The 20,474-nt window shown below is 42.9% G+C and overlaps 1 protein-coding gene and 1 long non-coding RNA gene across 3 annotated transcripts in view; one reads left to right on the top strand and one right to left on the bottom strand.

The window, feature by feature from the left end:
* The window catches only part of LOC309437387, a 20,686-nt gene extending 10,892 nt beyond the window's left edge, over nucleotides 1-9,794 (bottom strand). The window contains exon 1 of the long non-coding RNA XR_014183545.1: nucleotides 9,237-9,794. This is a non-coding gene — a long non-coding RNA (uncharacterized lncRNA). The remainder of the gene's footprint in view (nucleotides 1-9,236) is intronic.
* The window catches only part of KBTBD11 (kelch repeat and BTB domain containing 11), a 22,112-nt gene extending 1,638 nt beyond the window's left edge, over nucleotides 1-20,474 (top strand). The window contains exons 2-3 of one of the 2 annotated variants that reach the window (XM_082047755.1): nucleotides 12,437-12,568; nucleotides 12,992-20,474. In XM_082047755.1, coding sequence (XP_081903881.1) covers nucleotides 13,067-14,833 — 1,767 coding nt within the window. In that variant the 5' untranslated portion in view covers nucleotides 12,437-12,568; nucleotides 12,992-13,066 and the 3' untranslated portion in view covers nucleotides 14,834-20,474. The remainder of the gene's footprint in view (nucleotides 1-12,436; nucleotides 12,569-12,991) is intronic. The other variant, XM_082047756.1, reaches the window with a different exon arrangement.

Below are 20,474 nucleotides of genomic sequence, written 5' to 3'. Positions count from 1 at the left end.
GGTTACCGTAGAGACAGTGATGTGGTTAGATGACTGGGTCCAGATCCTACTTACTGGGGGTTTCAGCATCCTGTAGGATCCTGTTGCAAGAGGATATTAAGGGCAGCTGGCTGCTAAAGAAGGGTATAATAAAACATGAAAGGAAATCCTGCAATTTATTTTAAAGTAGAATGAAACTTTTTTTTTTTTTTAATGTGTCTTGTGAGATCATGTATGGATTTTGCAGGGATTTTGCTGTTTATCCCTACTGAGATTCTGCAGCATTGTGGTTAGGAGGCTGTTTCTTTCCTGTGAAAAGAAGCTGAGAAGTCATTTTATGCCACTTCACATCCTTGGAAATAACCATTTGAAAAATGTGCTAATTTTCATTGTGTATGATCTCATTAGCCTTCTTGGGACATGACATTTTTATGTCTGCTATTTTACTTTTCAATGGAATTGTCATTATCCATTCTTTCTGCTTCATTCTTGGTCTCAGTGTTGTTTTGTCAGAGAACGGGCATGATTACTTCTTTTCATTGAAGAAGAATTATGTTGTAGCAGTTCAGGATTTGAGCTGATCTGTGACTGAGCTGTCACTGAGCGAGAAGGGACCCTGCTCCTTCCCTGGCCTGGGCTCTACACTCCTGCCTCCTTCCTTCAGCCAGCACTTGTGACCAGGTGGCAATACAGTGAATGGGTAGAGATTTTGCCTTCCTCCTGCAGTTAGTTAAGCAAACACTTAGTTTATGTACGTAGATATTTGCATTGTGAGGGGGGCTGGTCCTATGACCAGAACATTTAAATCTGCCTGTAACTCTCTGCTGGATTGCCCCCCCCTACACCTTGCTTTCCTTAGACAGTGCTGACAATTCTGTAGCCTTTCTCTCTCCTCATCCTAAAATGCTCCTTAGATGCTAACAGGCAGTTTTGGCTTTGAAAGAAATACGAGACTGGGTCAGTATTGTATATGGGTGATTGAGTGTTAATGCAGAAAAAGAGTTGGGTATGTCCTTTGTTTTGTGCTGCACACTTGGTACTTTTCAGTTTCCTATACCTCATCAGTGAGGATGGCAGGCATTCATGATCGGTTAAGTCAGTTTATTTAATGCAAAACAAGCTGAAAAAATCCAGTAGTTCTCCAGATTTTGCACTGTGTGTCAGAGGGAGAAGAAAGATGTGTCACATAAATGCTTTTCAGGTGCAATGTTTCATGAACTGCCATTGCTGTGCCTCTAGCTAAATCAGACAGGTTGACAGCCTTTTTTAATTCACTCGGAAACATGCCAGAAACTGCAACCTTTCCATACAAATCCACATAAGCTGGACAAGCAGCTTCCATGCTGTTATGTTGTCTGTCACAACATGATTTGCATTAATTAATAGAATTGAAGTTATTTTACACGTACACATTCACAGATTAGCACAAGCTGTTTGTTGTTTTTCTCGACACTGGTTCCTCCAGGACTATTTAAGGAGCAGAGTAAGTTTTGCATGTGGATCCCTAGCTGCTGGAAGGCTCCTGGACTTCTGAATCATTTCAGACTACTAACCTGTCAGAGATCTGCAGTAACTTTTTTTTTTTTTTTTCCTTGGAAGCAGTTCTGCTTCCTCTCTCCCTCTTTTGTAAGCAGATTGGAAGAACAGGCCCTAAGCTGTGGAGATAAACTATTATTTCTGTGACCCATATTTTAAAGTGTTAGACAGTAAGACCGAGAAGCCAACACTTTGCTACAGGAATGACACGCGAACAACAAATGTTCCGATTCCGTCAGTCAAAGACAAATCTCTTCATGGGAGAGCTTCCCTCTTATCCTGTAGCTTTCTTTTATCTCTCCTTTACTGCAGCTCCCTGCATTGCTGCAGTTCAAAAAAAGCTACTATACACATTTGTATGTACAGTGTAGGAAATCCAGATGCTCGTGAAGTTAATGGGGTGGGATTTAAAGTGATGTCAGACTCTGGCCTTATCAAAAAGCTCTGTGAAGCTTAGGTGGAAGTTTCCAGCTGCAGGCTACTAGCACAAGCCTTGTCTCCCCAAAGCCATGGAAGTGGGCAACACACAGTGTATTTCTGGTTTCATACCAAGTGAAGGAGTTTTGTTTTCACAGCAGATGCAGATGCAGTAAAGTCAATGTCATTTGAGTGTATTGCTTTGTGAGCTTTGGAGTTAGTACCATGTGTCCCAAGAAGTTTTATGCTGTAAAATAGGAAAAGGAGGGCAAAGACTCTTCATGTGCATTCATATGATAAAATTCCATGCTGCTGCTTCTCGTTGGTCAGGATGAGGTCTGTACCACTCATTCTCTGTGACAGAAGACGAAAAGGCCTTTGTGATGGGCAACAGTGTTGCAAGCATCTATTAGATTGTTAGCCCAATGCCTGGACAGTATCTCTGCTGAGATATTTTGCAGCCTTATAGGGAAATAAATAGTTCTATTGCACCCCAAAATGAGGGATCTTTTCATAGCTGAGTGGCTGAAAAGCTTTAATATCTGATTTGAGATGTTGTTGGTGTGTATCTAAAATCTCTCCCTAGTCAGAAGCAGCCAAACTTAAGTCCTATGAGTGAACTATCAAAATCTGAAAATAGTCAAGGACCACAAACCAGGACCCCTGAATCTGTGCCTCTTCTCACACCTCCCAATCCAAACTATAAAGCCAAACACCTCTCTGCCTCACATCCTGATTTGAAGGTCTTACTTCTTACTCCAGATCCTGACACTGTCCAGCTCTGTCCAGATTACTACACAACAAATGCAAGAATAGCACTGTGACTGTCACACATGATGCAAATTTAACGGCATGTTATTAACAAGCCTTTATCCTGTAGCACTTAAAAAAGGACATGTTTGAATCATAGTTTAGTAAGTCATAGTAAAATCTTTACTTCTTCTCTATGTTGGGAAGTCCAAAAGCAGGTGGGACAGTCCTGAGGTAGCTGTGATCATCACCCTTCACGATTATGCTGCCAGTTTGTATGTCTCTTCAGAAAGAGTATGGATCATTTTGGGAAAACAGAATGCTGCCAAGTCAGCAGATATAGAAGTGTAGAAGATAAAGAAGTGAAGTCCAAAGTGAAAAGCAGCATGGATATTTCTTCAAGGTATCCGAGATGATCCATTTGACACCTGATTTTCCATCAAGGTCGTTGGCCAAAACAGAGAAACCATATAGATGTAAGACAAATGATTTGAGCAGAAAAATGCTTGGATTTAATTCAGCCAGAAGTTATTGGCTTGGTACAGGAGTAAAATTCTTTGGCCTGTTCTTGCTGGAAAAAGATTAGATAACCAGACAGTCTTTTCTGTCCCTTTAGTTCAGGCATCTTAACTGTTACCTATCTGCACTGTTAAAAGGAAAAAAAAAATATTGAGAGAGATATTGAATTGTTTGCACTAAATAATAAATGTAAAAGCTGAGTATAGTCAGAGAAATCAGTGCAGGCAGAAAGGCTTTGCCTGAATACCCAGGCTTAGCATATGAAATTCACATTATAGTAAAAAAATGTTATGCATCCAATACAGAAAGTGTCAGGCCATGGAAATAAGAGTATTTTAATAGAAACCTATTTCATTTCTGTCTCAGAATAATAAAAAACTGTTACCTTCTAGTAATGATAACAGCATACATTACACTCAATTTTCTCTTCTTCCCCTGTTTGGTTCTGATGACCACGTGGAGTAGCCTCCTATTTTGTTAAGCCCTCAGTCACATAGTTGCTGTTAAAAGCATTCTCATTGCTACGTGAAATCTGCATTGACAGCGTGCAGGTATTTCTGACAGTAAAGTGTTGCCACAAAAGTACCTATGACTCTAGCATATGTTTCTGCTTTGAGATCAGCAAAAGCATTTTTCAATCTTAGCACAAGCCGTGGTGGCTTGGATCTCCAGGCAGTATAGGTGAGCCCTGCCCCACCAAAGGCAATGGGAAGAAGGACAGAAAGTTCCCTTTCATTGGCACAGAAACCCCGGTTCTTCTTTCTCTCCCTCAGTAATATTTTTTTATTGTTTCAGTGAAAAGTAGTACAGCTTTAGTCTGAAGGAGAGTAAGCCTGCTCTCGTAGTCTTGATGGTTTGGGCACTCAGTTGACATTTGGAGGTTTTAATCTTGTCAGGCGAAGGGAGGAGCACTGGCAGGTTTCTCATGGGGCTTAGTCAGAGCTCTAACTGTTGTAGAGAAAGGAAAAGTAGCAGCAAGAGTCAGTAGAGTTACCTTTTAAAATAGTTTAGGTTTATTTCTGAGAGGATTCTGGGCTGAGGCACCCACAGCAAGAACTAACACCTCTTGATAGCACAAGTTAAGCACTTCACTACCAGTCTTGGGTATTTTTCTACTGGCTAGCCCTTAGTAGCTCTTATGCTGGTTTCAGAGGATCCTAATCAGGTGGCATCTAATGACCCACATGATGCATATGGGTACAGAACCTGTCCATACGTTTCAGGTTCCATTCCAGGAGCTGCTTACAGGTAGATCAGCAACACTGTACAGCTCAGATACACAACCTTCATCTCTGCCCTTGCAGGAGAACTGGGAGGTGCATCCCACCCACAGATCAGTTCTGGGTAGGAATATGGCCTCAGGCCTGCCCCATTTCTCTCCACCTTGGCCTGGTTTCCATGAAATAATAAATAAGTCAGACTCCCATGAGTCACCTCATAGTTCACAGTTATAGGCCCAACAGCAAACTCCACCAGCAGCACTTCTGCCATGGCAGAGAGAAGTCTGTGAAAGTTAATTCTTTTCCTCCTTTCAGATGAGGGCTGTCATGCAGGAGGTTTTGGTTTTTTTTTTTTTCTGTCTCTGATCTGGCCGTCTTAGGACTTAGATCTCTGCTGCATTGCCATCTGCCAGATAACACTACCCTCAAAATCAGCCTTTGCCATGTTTAGCATTGCGGCAAGTCCCTCCGTCTTTGAATCCAGTCCAAAGTCTGTGTAGAGATAATGTCTGCAGAAACTATTTTGTAAATCTAACTAGATGTAGTGTAATTTTTAGCTGTGGCTAGAGTGACTATAAACCTTAAGACTGAAAAATGTATCTGGGCAAAGAAACAATATATGATTTCCAAAAATGAGAAGAATGCCATTCACAATGTATCTGAAGGGCCTCTGCCCTTCGCTTGCTTAATTCATTAAGAAATCAGTGAGCCTATTCAGTCTTTAAAAGTGGGGCTTTTTTTCCCCTTAAGTACCTGATTTAGAATTTTTCTGGAAAAAAAAAAGTGTTTTCATTTTTCTCTTCTCTAGAAGTTTTCCTTTCTGTTCCTAGGGATAAGTCTCAGAAGAATGGGACTCAGTTGGCTTTCCTTTGAAGTCCATTGTTACTTCTCAAATTCTGTCTTTCTCAAGCACAATGGTGAGATACTTTGGCAGTTTTCTGGTGTTTTGAGTTCTTTAATCTGTATGTCCTTTCCATAATGATATTAAAAGCAAAACCTAGTTTTATCTTAAGCAAGGAATTTAATCTCCTGAAAATATATTGACCCATCTTCTGTATTAAATGCAATATATAGCACGGGTGTTGTAATAATACAGTACATTAATGGAGATCCAGTGCTCTTCTGGAACGCAAAACCAAGCCTGACTGTTATTTTATTTAGAAAAATCTATCTGAAGAAATCTGCTGGTTTGCTTGATTTGTCTTCTCTGGATATTCTCTTCCTTGTGTATTAGTACCAACATTGCCAAAGTGTTCTCAGAGACTTTGAACATGTTTGCAATTATTTATTTGTTGACAACACTGCCAAATGATGAAAAGCATTTCTGCAATCAGCATTGCAGCAGTTCGCCCCACTAACACTCAAACGAGGCTTTAAATCATCACAAGCTGATGCTTTGCTTGATATCAGTGCTCCCGGTGCATGGTAATTTACAGAATTTAAGGTTAGAAAGGATCACTAGATCAGCTGGTCTGCTCCTGTCAAATTTTATTCCTTCTGGACTTGCAAGTGCCTTCCAGCAAGGCACACGCTCCTGATCTCCTTCATCACATCAGGATAATGGTCTTCCAATGTCAGATCAAACTTCCACTTAGCCCAGCATCCTGCCTCACTCATGGACCATAATCCAGTATTGAAAAAAACATACCAGGGTAAAAGTATGTATTTCCCCATAGGATACTACTTCATCTTTGAATATTAATATTTTGGCCATTTTTCAGCTCAGGATCCTCCTAAGCTGGACACTGTTTTAGTATTTAGCATGTATTTGGTCACCTTCAACAGATTTCCCTTCTTTGAGCTCCTTCTTCACTTTCCCCATCAATTCATGTAAACTTTCAGTATCCACAATATGCTATGGTAGTATATTTTTTTTCTCGGCAGTGTAAATATTTTGCTTTGTTTATGCTTCCACTCCTTGGTTTGTATAGGGCTTTCTCCACCAGCCTAAGGTGGCCATCAGTATGCAAAATTTTCATGTGCCCACACTTATGCACAGTCATCAAGTCACAGAGCAAACATACCAAGCCCTGAAGAAGTGTCAGCACTGCACTTCTCAGGCTGGCTCTACCTGTTCTCCAAGCTACTGGCACAAGCCACCTTCCCTCCAAAGCCATGGAAGCGTGGCTGTGAGGTGGTGCCTAAGTCAGGCATCACCTCTTTGCTTGGAAGCTGGCTCGAGACAGGCGTGTGCTGTGTGCACACAGAGTAAGCTCGTGTCTGGTTGCAGAGTGCTGTTGCGAGTCTCTCACTGGAGTGTTTTTCTACAGCTCTTCAGTAATTTGGTATTTTTCTCTGTCCTCACAGATTTTTAAATACTACTTTCAAAATGTAAAGCCTGGAATGTCTGTCCATCCATCCATCCATCCATCCATCCATCCATCCATCCATCCATCCATCCATCATGTTCCATTGCAAACCTATCAATGCTATAGATGAAAAGTAACCTTCTCCCTACTGTTACTCCTTATTTCCCAGTATACACATTCAAGGACTGCATTCCCCCTTTCAGCTCTAGCACTATGCTGGTGTGTTAGGTACAGCTGTTCATCTAATGTAGTGTTAGCTGTGTCCAGATATGATGAAAATAACCAGACTTCAGTTTATCACAGACACAACCACATGCTCTCACCTTATGTCTAGAACTGTAATCACAAGGCCATTTCTAGAAGTAGCAGCAGTTCTCAATAAAAAGTTTTGTTACATTCAGTGTGGTATTGCTGTGCCATTATCTCCTCATCTGTGCTGCATTAGTGATGAAGACATCACATCAGCCCTGAAGTTTTCCCCAGAGGTATTGTAATCACCCAAACAGAATCACAGAATGTTAGGGATTGGAAGGGACCTCGAAAGATCATCTAGTCCAATCCCCCTGCCAGAGCAGGAATGCCTAGATGAGGTTACACAGGAAGGCATCCAGGCAGGTCTTGAATGCCTTCATAGTAGGAGACTCCACAACCTTCCTGGGCAGCCTGTTCCAGTGTTCTGTAACCCTCACTGAGAAGAAGTTTCTTCTCAAATTTAAGTGGAACCTTTTGTGTTCCCGTTTGTACCCATTGCCCCTTGTCCTATCACTGGTTGTCACCGAGAAGAGCCTGGCTCCATCCTCGTGACACTCACCCTTTATATATCTGTAAACATTAATGAGGTCATGCCTCAGTCTCCTCCCCCTCGTTTCCGACTGCATTTTTCTGTTTGTTTGTTTGTTTTGTTGGTTTTTGTTTGTTTGTGTTTTTGTTGTGGGTTTTTTTGGTGGTGTTTTGTTTTTTTTTTCCAGACTTCCTTTATTCTAAGAGCTATTAGAAAGGACTTGCACTTAAGCTTTGCTACATTTTGCTTTTGTGAGTGTGTTATTTCCTTTTGGTGTGAGAACTCCTGAGAGACACTGCTCCTCCCTGACTTCTTCTGAAGTCTAAACTGGCAGGAACTCAAAAAGATAGTTTCCTTTTCAGTGAATGTTTGTCTCTATGGGTATCACTGTTAGGAAGCCTTTTTTCTGGCTCATAACAACTGTTTAGAACTTGTATATTTTTAGTTTAGATTTTTCTAGCTATAATATCGATTTCATCAGGATTTCAGTAACATTTTTATTATGACTTACTTCCTTTCTCTCTTCCCCTCCACCCAGATACACACAGCCTTTTCTTCCTCTGAGTTCCTGATGAGGAACTGCTGCCCACATGTTTCTTGTGTGGTCTGTAATCAGAAGCTGCATTTCTTAAACGTTTATTTTCCATTATAGTTGTATGAAAATTTTGCAGTTATGAGATTAAAGTATTCATACCTCCATTACATGTTGTGAGAAAATTACAGCACCTTGAGAGGTCACAAGGAAGCTGCATAGGTAACTTGAGCATGGATGCAATACTACTAAACGCATATATACAGTAGGCAAGGCACGTCACTGTTGTAACCCCAATTTTGAGCACCTCTAATTTTAAAAAAAGGGAAAGAAAAAGTGCATCCTTCCTGCAATATTTCTTGACGTGGGCCATTGAAGGACAATTATTTTTTTCTTACAAGCAGGAGCTTAATCAAGCAGTTATGATTTAGAGTTTGAATCTGTAATAGGATGCAAGAGGCATCTCTCTTTATGCTCCAGGTGTTTCCCCAGCTAGGAAGAGACCTTTATTTAACCTAAATTTCACAGATCTACTCAATAAGCAGGTGTGCAACAGATCATTTTTATAAATACGCAAACCTCTCTGCACTTGACTCTGCCTTCCAGAAGATTTTGCCCTCTCGTGGGCTGAGCTGGATGTCTTCACTCTGCATGATAGTACTGCCCTGTTCTACTTATAACAGTCATCTTTTAGTTTTTAAAATAAATACAAAGGATGTTTGCTCTCTTTTGATGATCTTGCCTCTTTGGACTCCTTAATCATCTCAATCAGATGACGTCCCTATCCCGAGGGAATTCTGTGCTGGGGTAAAATTTGGCAGTACAAGTTTTTACAAAAACATTTCCTGGACTAAAGTGGAGCAGACCGGCATTCTGTCAGTTCTGAACTGGTGTAGTGTCTCTTGGGGAGGATAGCCTGCTTATGTAAATTAGAGTTGCTTATGATAGGGAAAGCACTGCTTTTATTTACCCTGGGACTGAGTCAGAGCAGTTTCCATTTGTGAACTGGAGAGCAGTAACCCAGTTCCTCCCACATGTGCATATTCCCCAGAGAAAGTGGGTCTTGCTAGAGGACAGGGTTCAGGTCAAAGGTTATTGGCACTGCACACAGAAACATAGAGAACAATGAAGAACAAGCATTTAATTGGATTTTATCAGAACTGCCAAATGAATACAGTGCCAGGAAACCTTACCTGCAGCTCTTCATTACAGTTCCTCTGTCAGAAAAAGCTACAGCTTCTTGTCTGTGGTGTTGCTTGAGCACGGTCTCACAGCATCGGAGGTTGGGGGCACACATCCAGGATATTGTAAGCGTGTCATTGCCAAGTCTGTAAATACAGTTCATGTTTGTTGGCAGTTCCTCTGTCCATTAACATTACATCATCCCTAGACCAAACCCATGATAATGAAAACAGTTTCAGTCCAAGTAATTCAGCTTCTGGCTTAAAAGTCCCCAGGATAAAAGGTGACATCAGTCCACAGATGCCATGTACTCCAAACAGCTTGTTTCCTTTTCCAGTACCTATCCTGTTTGCGAGTTTTGAAAGAAGTGCTAAAACCAAGTTTGTTTTAAGCCAAATGAGATTGCTAGGAGCTCAGATCCTTTTGAATCAGCACAGCTAGCAAGTATATCTCTGATTCTGTAATTTCTGGATGTTCTGTGTCACCAGAACAGCAAAACAACTCTTTGATCACTGTAGATAAAAAAAGGAATGAAGAAGGAGTTCAGTATTTTATTTCCATCAGCCCCTTTCAGCTTCTTCCTGTTTTATACTAAGTCTGTGACCTTTTAACTCAGATCGGTTGTGTTGCTCAATAATGGGAAGGTTCCACAACTTCTCTGAATTGTTTTTTCAGCTTCATCTTTGTGTAATTCCTATACTTTGTTTTCAGCTAGACAAAGGTGCTGACACTGCTAGAGCAGCCATTGCTCTCATTGACAAAGTCCTCCAAACCCTCTTTTAGCTTTTCTAAGCCTTCAGCTTCCCTGTAGAGTTTCTTGTTGCCTAAATGGCATGAGATACTGATTCAAATCTTCCTCATGCTCAGCATGAATTTCAACATATTTTTGGTAGTTAGCTTTAAATATACCAGGAGACAATTTTCTGCTAAATTCTGCTGCTTGCCATTAGCAAGCTGTACCATCAGTCCTTCTTCCTCCTTGTAATTCCTCAAGAGAAGTGTAAGACAGGTCTTTGTTAGGACTATGATGGGCTTCTTTCTCAATAACATTTCTGTTTCAAGTCAAACTGATAAGCCAAGAAGATATCTGAAAATGGGAAAAGGTATGATTGAGGAGACTTTCACTCTTTTTATTTTCATTACCCAAGAAAGTTGAGAAGATTGCTTTTTCTGCATGGTGTTTTTAACAACTGTGAATATTCTAATTTGTGATTTTCCTTTGAGACATGATGCAGGAAATACATTTCAACATACAGAGATATTATTGGTATTACAGTTACTGTTTCTGACTTCTCACATTTAGTCACCTACACCTTTTATTTTTGGTAGCATTCTCTTTCATTCTTCCTTTATAGTTTCACTTGCAAAATCAAGCAGTAGACTGAGAGCTTGAAACTATCTTCAGCTACTAATTTCTTCTTGTAGAGGTGGAAAATAAGTAGAAGTGCTCTCAGAAGTGGGGTGTGTCTGGATCATAATGTTGAAAACAATGGGGGAAAGTACATCAGCACCTTTTGAATATTCATGATTGACAAGGTCAAGCTATCCAGAACTGTAGCAAGATGAGTTGAATATCGGGGCACTCAGCCCAAGAAAGTGCAGAGGAGACACAAAATGTTTCAGTTATGTACTTATGTTACAAATTATATTATGCTGGTAGCAATTTTCTAAATATAGCAGTACATCAGAGCTTGATATTCCAGGTGTTTTTCTAACCATCTCCCTTTGACCTTTGTCATTTCACCAGTGTCAATTGCAGTAGCTGCCCTCAAATGAAGCTGATCATCAGGGCTCTGGAAGGCCTGGAGCAGAAAGTAAACTAATCTCAATGTCTACACCATAATAAATGGGAATAAAAATGGTTACATAGTAAATTCAGTACCATGAAGACTCACTGAAAAACAAAATGACATCGACAGGGATGTTGCTCTATTTAAATTATTAATGAATTAGTATATCTTCCACAGACACACCAAGTGAACACACAGACCACTGCATTTCTCCTTGTCTAGTTAAAGCTGCAGAAAAGTCACTAAAATTTAACCTACTGAGTTTGAGTCTGGACCTCAGGAAATTTGCCACTAAGGCTATCCAAAGTTCATATAATGTCATAGTAAAGTTCCTAAGTGCCAGATTTTTGAACACCCAGATGAGAAATGCAAAGTTTCTGAAATCTGCTCTTCCTAGTAAGTTTTCAAATGTTCTTGAAACCTGGTTATGGTCTCAAAGGCTCAAATATCCAGAAATCAAACCTCAGTATTGATTCCTTGTCTAACTAAATGTGATCAAATGTAGTAGAAAGTCCTTCAGAGACCAAGTGCACAAAATAAAAACCTGTAAGAGAAAACTGATACTATCATTTAGGTGAAGCTTGCTTGCGCAAGTATGGGCTTCTAGGTTTCACATCTGTGTCAGGAGTTTTCAGACAATGTCACCTACCAATTATGCTTTCATGAAAAAAGCATCAAAAAGTTAGATTATCCTAATATTAATTTAATAGGGTAAATAAATCATCTCTGCTGAAAGGAGGTCACAAGGCATATTCTGCAGAGAAACGAGTGTTCCTTGGAGACTGGGAAAAACCTGCCAATGGAAATTTTAATAGAAATTAATAACCTCCTTAAAAATAGAATCAGAGCTGCAAATACTTATTAAATGAAATTAAGTACTTTTGGACAATTTTCATGCATTATTCATCAGTACTTAAACTGAGCCTGGGAAATTCCTAAACAAACATGAGGCAAACAAACTGCACTTTGTTAAATTCTAAAAACTACATTTGTGAAATGAAGATGCTGCTGGGTGATGATTGTGCTGACAGGGACTAACCTACTTACAGCTGTGCCCTGCAGCCTGCTATTTTCCCAGAAGAAACTTCATGTTCTAACTATCTATGGTGATTTTTGCTCGGTTCTCCTTTTTATTAAAAGAAGTCATAAATCCTTCAGGCATGACCCAGTCCCTATGAATTCTGATTTACATCTTGCTAATGCTGTTAGGTACATGACAGATTGCTTTTGTCATAACAGCAAAAAAAAAGTCCTTTGATGTGTTTTGTAAACAATTAGAATCTATTATACCCCTGGTCACTTTAGAATACTGTAGATATCCTGTTACAGGAAGCATAACTCTAGTAATCCCAAGCTCCTGAGTGAACTGAGAATATATCAGCTTTTAAACTCCTCAGCTTTTTACACTTTCTTTTCAACAGGGGGAACGCACATGTGGAGCAATGATATGAAGGAACCTTCACGAAGGTCACGTAAAGGGAAACTTGGCTAGTGGGGAATCTCCTTCCAGAATAGATGGCGACCGCTGCCTTCCACTGAAGTAGCTGCACAAGGTGAATAGAACTATTACAGCGCTGCCCAGTGTCTGCCCTTCAAGGACGTTTTTTGTCATTGCCCAGCACAGTGTAGGGACCACATGTCATGGAAAGGACGCTGTGCATGCAAACTGCTTAAAATTTTTGCATCGCAACAGGAAAACCAGAATTGATTTTTAGGGTACTGAGGTGCTCCTCGGGGCGATCCCCCCCCCGCCAGCAAGCGGTCAGTTTTTCGGGCAGTCAGCTCCGGGCAGCGGGAGGTGGCAGAGCCGCAGGACGGGTCGTGCGGGGAAAGGAGAAGCGCGGGTTTAGCCCCGCAACCAGAGGCGGCCCCGCCTGGGGGAGCGGCGGCTCCGAGCAGCAGAAGCGGGAGGGAAGCCGGCAAGGGGGAGCGGGCCCGGCCACGGGAAGCTGAGCGCTCTCCGGTCTCCTCCGCAGGTGATGGCCTTTCCGCTGCGGCCCAGAGCCCTCCGCACGGGCGCGGAGGCCCGCGGGCGCAGCTAGCGCGGCTCCATGGAGGGCAGCGGAGCGGCCGAGGAGGAGGAGAGCGGGGCCGGGCCCGGCGCCCCCCCGCCGCCGCCACCGCCCACCCCGGCCGCCCCCTGCGGCTTCAGCTCCTCCCTCTGCTTCAGCGCCAGCGCTGCCGAGCCGCAGCCGCCCGCCGCCGGCGGCCGGGTGGTGCAGAGCCAGTGGGAGATCAACAACGCCGCCTGCCAGCCGGAGGAGGACGAGGAGGCGGTGGGGACGCGGGAGCGGCCGGCGGAGGAGCCCGACCTGGTGATCGAGGTGTCGGGGCGTCGCATCCGGGCGCACAAGTCTGTGCTGGCGGCCAAGAGTGACTACTTTCGTGCCCGCGCCTCACGGGACGTCCTGCAGGTGAAGGGGGTGAGTTACGGGGCGCTGCGGCTCCTCATCGACTACGTGTACACAGCCCGCATGGGCGAAGTGCGGCACGACAACCTGGCCGAGGTGGTGAGCGGCGCCCGTGTCCTCCAGATGCCGTGCGCCCTGCACTGTGCCGCTGAGGCAATGCGTGCCCAGCTCTGCCTCGATAACTGCTACCAGCTTCTCTGCCTAGCCAAGAAGCAGCGGCTGGCGGAGCTGCGGGAGGCCGCCTACCGCTTCATGAGCGACCACTACCTGGAAGTGCTGCGGGAGCCCGGCGTCTATGGCCGCCTCAGTGGCACTGAGCGGGACCTCATCCTGCAGCGGCGCATGGAGGCTGGCCGGCCCTGCTTGCTGGTGGCTGAGGTCAGTGATGCCTTTGAGCGGCTGGGTGGCGGCAGCCGGCCGCAGAGCCGCGAGAGCAGCCGGCCGCAGAGTCCCTCCTCTGTGGTGTCACTGGAGGAGAGTGGCGCCCTCATCCACTGCTACCAGGAGGCCAGCGGTGAGTGGAGGGTGCTGACGCGCCTGCCCGAGGAGGCCAACGCCAAGGGCTGCGCCATGTGTGTCCTCCACAACTACCTCTTCCTCGCAGGGGGCATCGTAGCGGGTCCAGCAGGCAGTGAGCCCCGGGCCCGCCTTTCCGACAAGGTCTTCTGCTACAACCCCCTCACCGACACCTGGAGCCAGGTGCGGCCGCTGACTCAGCCTCGCTCGCAGCTCAAGCTCCTGGCCCTGGATGGTTACCTCTACGCCGTGGGGGGTGAGTGCCTGTTCACTGTGGAGAGGTACGACCCACGGGTTGACCGCTGGAGCCCTGTGGCACCCCTGCCAAAGGGTGCCTTCGCTGTGGCTCACGAGGCCACCACCTGCAACGGGGAGATCTATGTGTCGGGAGGCTCCCTCTTCTATCGCCTGCTCAAGTATGACCCCAAGCGTGATGAGTGGCAGGAGTGCCCTTACAATAGCAGCCGCCGACGCTCTGCTGACATGGTGGCCTTCAAGAGCTTCATCTACCGCTTTGACGTGAGCAGTGGCCGTGGTGGGGAGCAGGGCCCAGGCGGTGGGACTGGTGGTGGTGTTGAAGTTTTCCGGTACAACACAGTGGCCAAGCGCTGGAGCCAGTGTGCCAGCCTGCGGCCCAGTGGTGGCCCCATCCAGCCCTTCCGCTGCGCCCCCTTGGGCAACACCATCTACTGTGTCAACCGGACCGGCACCCTCCGCTTCAGCCTAGCCCAGGACGGTGAGGTGGAAGCGGATGGTGGACTCAAGGGCACCTTTGACAGGGAACTTCTTAAAGCTCCCTTGGATGTCAGGGGTCTCCTCCTACCCTTCGTGCTCACCCTGCCTGAGAGAGTGGACAAAGCTGGGGATCAGGAGGGCTCCTTCCCGCTGTGAGGTGACCAGCCTGGCTCTGGCTTCCCGAGTGTGGAGCTGGGTTGCAGCTGTGGGGTACCCACAAACTCCCCTTACTACAGAGATGACCCTCTCTGGCGTGTCTGCAGAGAGAAGGGGCTTCTCCTTTCCTCCTTTCTGCTCCCAAGATGTTGAGCTGGAGCCGCTGGGTTGTAACTCTGTTGTAACTCTTCTCATGTTTGCTGTACTTTATGTGAAAAGCTGAGCACATGAAAGGAAAAGCTGCTATAAAGGAGAATCTCTGGATTACATTTGTGCCAATTCCCAATCTGAGAAAAACTTTTTTACACCTGGATTTAAAAAAAAATCCTGACAACAGTGTCATGATGGGATATTACTGTGAGTGTTGGTTGTGTGTTTACACATAGTTGCAATCTGGGATGGAGATTTTCTGCCATTTGTTTTCATTCTTTCTGAGATCATACCGAGGGGTAAAAACTGCTGGCAACGTAGTTTAGCTGCATTTGTTTTTGTGTTAAACCAACTATTTACTGTGTGAGAAAACTATAGGAAGATTATCTCCATCACAGCCTTTCTGGCACAATAGATGGTTTAAGGAAAACATGGCACTGTGTGGTCTCAGGAATGTGAACCACAATGAATGATGTAACATATACCAGACTCTTAAAATTTTAGGCAACACAAATGTGTGCCACGTGTTCGTATTTGGAATACAAAAAAAAAAGGCAAGTTACCTTTTTAAAATGCGGCATATTATAGCAGAAATGAAATGTTGATATGTTCTTTATTTGAAAAAGGCAATGGTTTCTGTATAAAAAGACATTGTTTTATTACCTTTTTTATCAGAGATTTTAAATTTAACAAAAATGAACTGAAGCTATTCAGACTGCAACTGATTGACATCACCGTGTATGCCACTAGAGATGGGGGAAATATTTTGTACTTCATCTGCTCTTTAATTAACTGCAGGTCAAGGAAAATTAACCTAAACTAAATGTAAATTCTTTGAAACTGACTGCAGACAGCTTAAAAGTTTCACTGTATGTTCAGTATCCTGAGGCAAGAGGCTTTTCCAACTTGGTGCAAGACCATCAAAGGAGGATGTGGAAAATAGGAATGCCCTACACATGTTGATTATATTGTGCACTAGCATGATGTTATTTCCTGTCTTTTGATTGAGCGACTGCTTAATTTATTTCGATCTGCTGTAATCAATAAGTCCTTGTAAACTGCAGCACGAGCTGATGGCGTATGCTGTCATTGGGATTCTGAACCACCCGAGAGTGCTGTTTAGGAGCAGCTTCCTAACGAGATGAAACCATTTCGTACAAAGCTTCCTCCTGCCTGTGGAAAGCTGGAGCATACTTTTTGTCATGTCACACAGAACTGGAAAGGCATAAACCATCCACACAGACAGACTATATTGAAAAGGGCACATGCATTTATTTTATACATTTTATATTAAAAAGTCAATAGGCAAGGCAAATGTTTTAACTTTATGGTAGATCACTGAGAAACCTTTTCTGAAAAACAAACTGGTGTTTTTGCTATTGGTAATTCAGCCTGGAACTGGCATGGACTGTAGAAGGGAACTGTTTATACTGAAAGCTCTAGTATATTTTAGAAAGACATAGGGACTTTACATCAAAGAAAGCAGATCTTTTTATGTTTTATTAAGATGTTTCTGTTAAACAGGACATTAGCATTCTTATGCATTATTGCTAGATCCAAAGGAAGGCAGCAGGCTCTGTCCTGAGAGACACCATCTTCACAAAAGGGAATAGTGAAGTTTATCGATACTTTTTTCCTTCACTTAATTTTGTTTTTTTTCATTTTTTCCATGTCTTGCACAGGGTTTTAACACAGCTGTTCTCATTAGCCATCCTGTAGAAAACAGTGGTCCAGTCCTAAAAGTTCTTAGCTAAGTGACTCTATTCCCTAGTGAGTTAATTAAAGCATTGCCTGGGTAGGAGCTGTAGGCCTGCAGAGTGTGACACTTATCTTAGCCTCTGTACAGGTTGGTGCAGTGGAATTTACTACCACAGATGGCACATTTGTTAGGGATTCACAAAGAAATTGATTTTTTTCACTGAATGATGGACTTAATTCTCAGACAAGAATCCTTGCAAACGTTGACTCTAAATGAAATTACAGTATTGTAGCTTGCGCAGGAAAGAAAAACGATGTGTTTGCCTTCAGCATCATTTTTATGTTAACTGTAGAAAATATTTCAAGTTGTGTAGTGGGACACTTAGGTGCATACTTAAAGACAGAAGTGCTAGGCCAGATTTTGAACTAGTAGAGTCACCAGGAGCACACAAGGAAATGTCTGTTTTACCTTGAAATACAATACTATTTCATAGTTCAAAATATTATGTAGTATAGATGTTATAGTACAGCCTAGTGAGGAATCAAGTCAGCTTTTGCATTCCTATTAATTAAGCATTTTCATTCCTGCTAGTGCATGAAAATGCTTCTGAATGAGTTTTGAGAAGTCTCCATGATTTAAGCTGTGAAAATATACTACAGACTTCCGGGAAAGAATGAAGCATATCCTTTCTTCCAACATTTGTTGCTGTACACCATGAAGAAATACATTTGGAAATAATTTTTACAGTAATAAGCATTCTACGAACCTGCAGTGGTTTGTAATTTTGCTAGCTCCTGTTGTTAGAAAAGGTTGAATCAAGTGCTTACCCGCTTTCACTGTTTGCACAGTGTGAGGGCAGAGTCTGGTGTTCATTAGTAGCTGTCTGTCAAACCTGTTTCCTTTGTACACTGCATAATCACAGCCTGATGATTGACAACAGAGACATGTTTCTAACCAGATTTCCTACTCTGTGGCCTCTGTTTCCTCCCTGTTAAGCTTGAGGCAGGTTTGCTGAGAGTTGTTTTTCCCCCAGTTACCAAAAAAAGACCCACAAAAAAACCAACAAACCACAACACACCAGAACTCTCCAGTTTAAGTTAAACTGAGCAGCCACTGTCCCTTTGACATGCAGAGGTGCTGAGCAGCTCCCCTCCACCCCTCCAGAACTGCTTGCCTCTGAGCAGTTGGCACCTACCCAGCGACTGCCTGAACTCCTTTGAAACTAGATGATACCCAGAAGCCACTGGTGTAATATGTTTTTATGGTACAAACTAAAGGGCCAGGCCGCTGTCAGATTGTGTTTGCATATGTTTTGCTTTTAAAACAGAGCTATTTTACCTAATAGCCTGAAGGCTACTGCATTTGCATGAGAACGTGAAGATATGTGTTCGCTTTCTTAGCCTGTAAGGATTCAATCCACATCTCTCACCACCTGATTAGCAGTGGATTGAAGGACATCTTGGAGCTAATCTCTGATCTCTAAGTATTTATGCATTTTGTATTATATACTAATTGGCTAAAAATCTCAGAAATTATCCAGGTAGGTAAATTCAAACCCTCATCACTGAGTGATCTGAAGCTAGCTGGAGAGACATAGACCTCGCTGTTGTTTTTCTTCTCCATGATTCACAGTTCTCTTCTCCCACTTTTCATAGAATATGCAGGAGATGATAATTTTTGTGCTTCCTTCTCCGTAAAGTACTCCCGTTTTCAGGGTCATCTGCTAGATGACATAGGCTTGAATTCCCTTAAGCTGAGGAAGGACTCCCATTTCATGTGTATGTTTGTTCTCAAATCTAGGTGATTATTTAGGACAAGAGTATCGGGACCACCTCTTACAGCTCTTTTTCTGGGATGAACCTCATGCAGATCCTCAGAAAACGTACACAGGCTCCTGCACACTGAGTTCTGGGTCGATTCCAGCCTCCAGCTCCTGGATGAGTAATTCAGGACACATTTAGTACATGTTGGTGCACCTGGGCAAGTTTTCTTCTGTGGAAAGCTTTTCCAGACAGGCTCTGTATTTGGGGTTGCCGGTCTGAGGTGAGGGACTCCACATGCTGTACTGGGAGGCCAAGCAGGGAATTTGGATTCTCAGGGCGATGCCTTGGTGAAGAGGTGTTGCAGTGCCTAACATGGAAATGCCTAAAGCCTTCATTGCATCTAAAACTAAACCCTTGCTTGAATAAAGAAGCAAGCCTTCTTATCAAAGACTAATAACAGATGTAAATTTGCTATTTCCATCTATTGACTGGTTCTGTAAAAAGAAATCTTAATTGCAGCAAAGGCATTTGTACAAATTCTGTTTACACTTGGAAACTGAATCAAAGGAAAATTTGGCAAAAGAAATAACCCTATTTGATCAAAACAGGCACTGTTAAGCAACATGGGAAGGATGCTAATCACCCCCTATTAATGAAGAAAATCGTGCATAGCTGATGTAAATTCTTTCCACCAAAAAAAGTGTAAATAAAACCTGCTAAAATTTAAAGTGGTGAAAGAATAAATGATTCACATGAAAACTGTAACTCTCCTGTGCTGATTGATTGGTTCTCAGAGTGTTGTATCCTGAATATCATTATTCATGAGTGGCCTGTTGCTTTTCCTGCTTTGCGGTATCCATTCCATTGACCGCTCCATAGATGTGTTACCCTTCATTATCACAAAGCTTAACAGTGGTACTGGGGTGATTTGCTTTGTGTCTGGACTGACATGTAGTGCTTTCTACTTGAACAAACTCAGAAGATTTAGACAGAATAGTATCCCAGTGGCACTGCTTCTGGGAAACGTCAGAAAGCACAAGAAGGGGAAATGGTAGTACCATTCAGCAGTTGTAGGAACAAGCATTTCATTAATTTCTTTTTTTGTCTGCCATTATTGTATGCACCAGATTCGCACTGGATTTAAGATAACATCTTTGTGTAGCTGTTACCAGTATGAGCCTGAGTACTATTGTAGCAAAGTATATTTTTATTTAAGTATATTGACTGCCTCAGCTCCTACTCTGAGGTAATTTAAGTTTATAATAGATCCACACATTTAGTAGATTACTGGAACTATTCCGACTTTAGCGTTACTGCTACTAATAGCAGAGATTGATGCACAAGGTCAGTAAAATTGTACGCTCAGAATCTAGAATCATACACTTTTCCTTCGTTTTGACCTACTGAATGCTGTAGTAAGATCTGCTGGAATGAACCCATCGGTGTTAGGAATCAGACGGCTGTTCTGGAGCCTCTCTGACTTTTAGAAATTACTCCGTGGGAAGAAATGGGAATGTGGGGCAGAGGGATAGAAGAGAGGAGTTAGAAGTCAAAAATGCCTACTTAGTATCCAGTTGAAACGAAAAAATAGTGGGGAAGGGAAACCAGAGTTGGTACTTGAGCCAGTGATAACTACAGGACCATTTTTTTTCAAATATTTCTCGAGCAGCCCGAGTTTTTACCAGTTATGTTGTTAGTCTTATCATTTTGTACCTGCAATGCATCTCAAACAACCACGGTGTTTAATAAGCTACTTTTTGGATGGATCTTGTACTTTGCTTTTAAGTCTTAGTGGATAAACCTTGGACAAATTTGTGAAATCATGAAATAACAATGTCGATGCCGTCACTTACAACAGATTAACTAATGCCAATGCTTTAGACACTGTTCACAATTCAGGTGAATTATATGTGTAACTGATGTATTAACAGTTTCGTTTTTGAAGTATATATAAGTAAAGCTTTTTATGTACTCCAATTTATGCTGTATTGAAATAAATACATACAAAAAGCTTATGTTCCCCCTTAGT

The sequence above is a fragment of the Streptopelia decaocto genome, assembly GCF_964273445.1.
Source record: "Streptopelia decaocto genome assembly, chromosome: 3".
Taxonomy (NCBI): domain Eukaryota; kingdom Metazoa; phylum Chordata; class Aves; order Columbiformes; family Columbidae; genus Streptopelia; species Streptopelia decaocto.
This window is presented reverse-complemented; position numbering and strand designations above follow the sequence as displayed.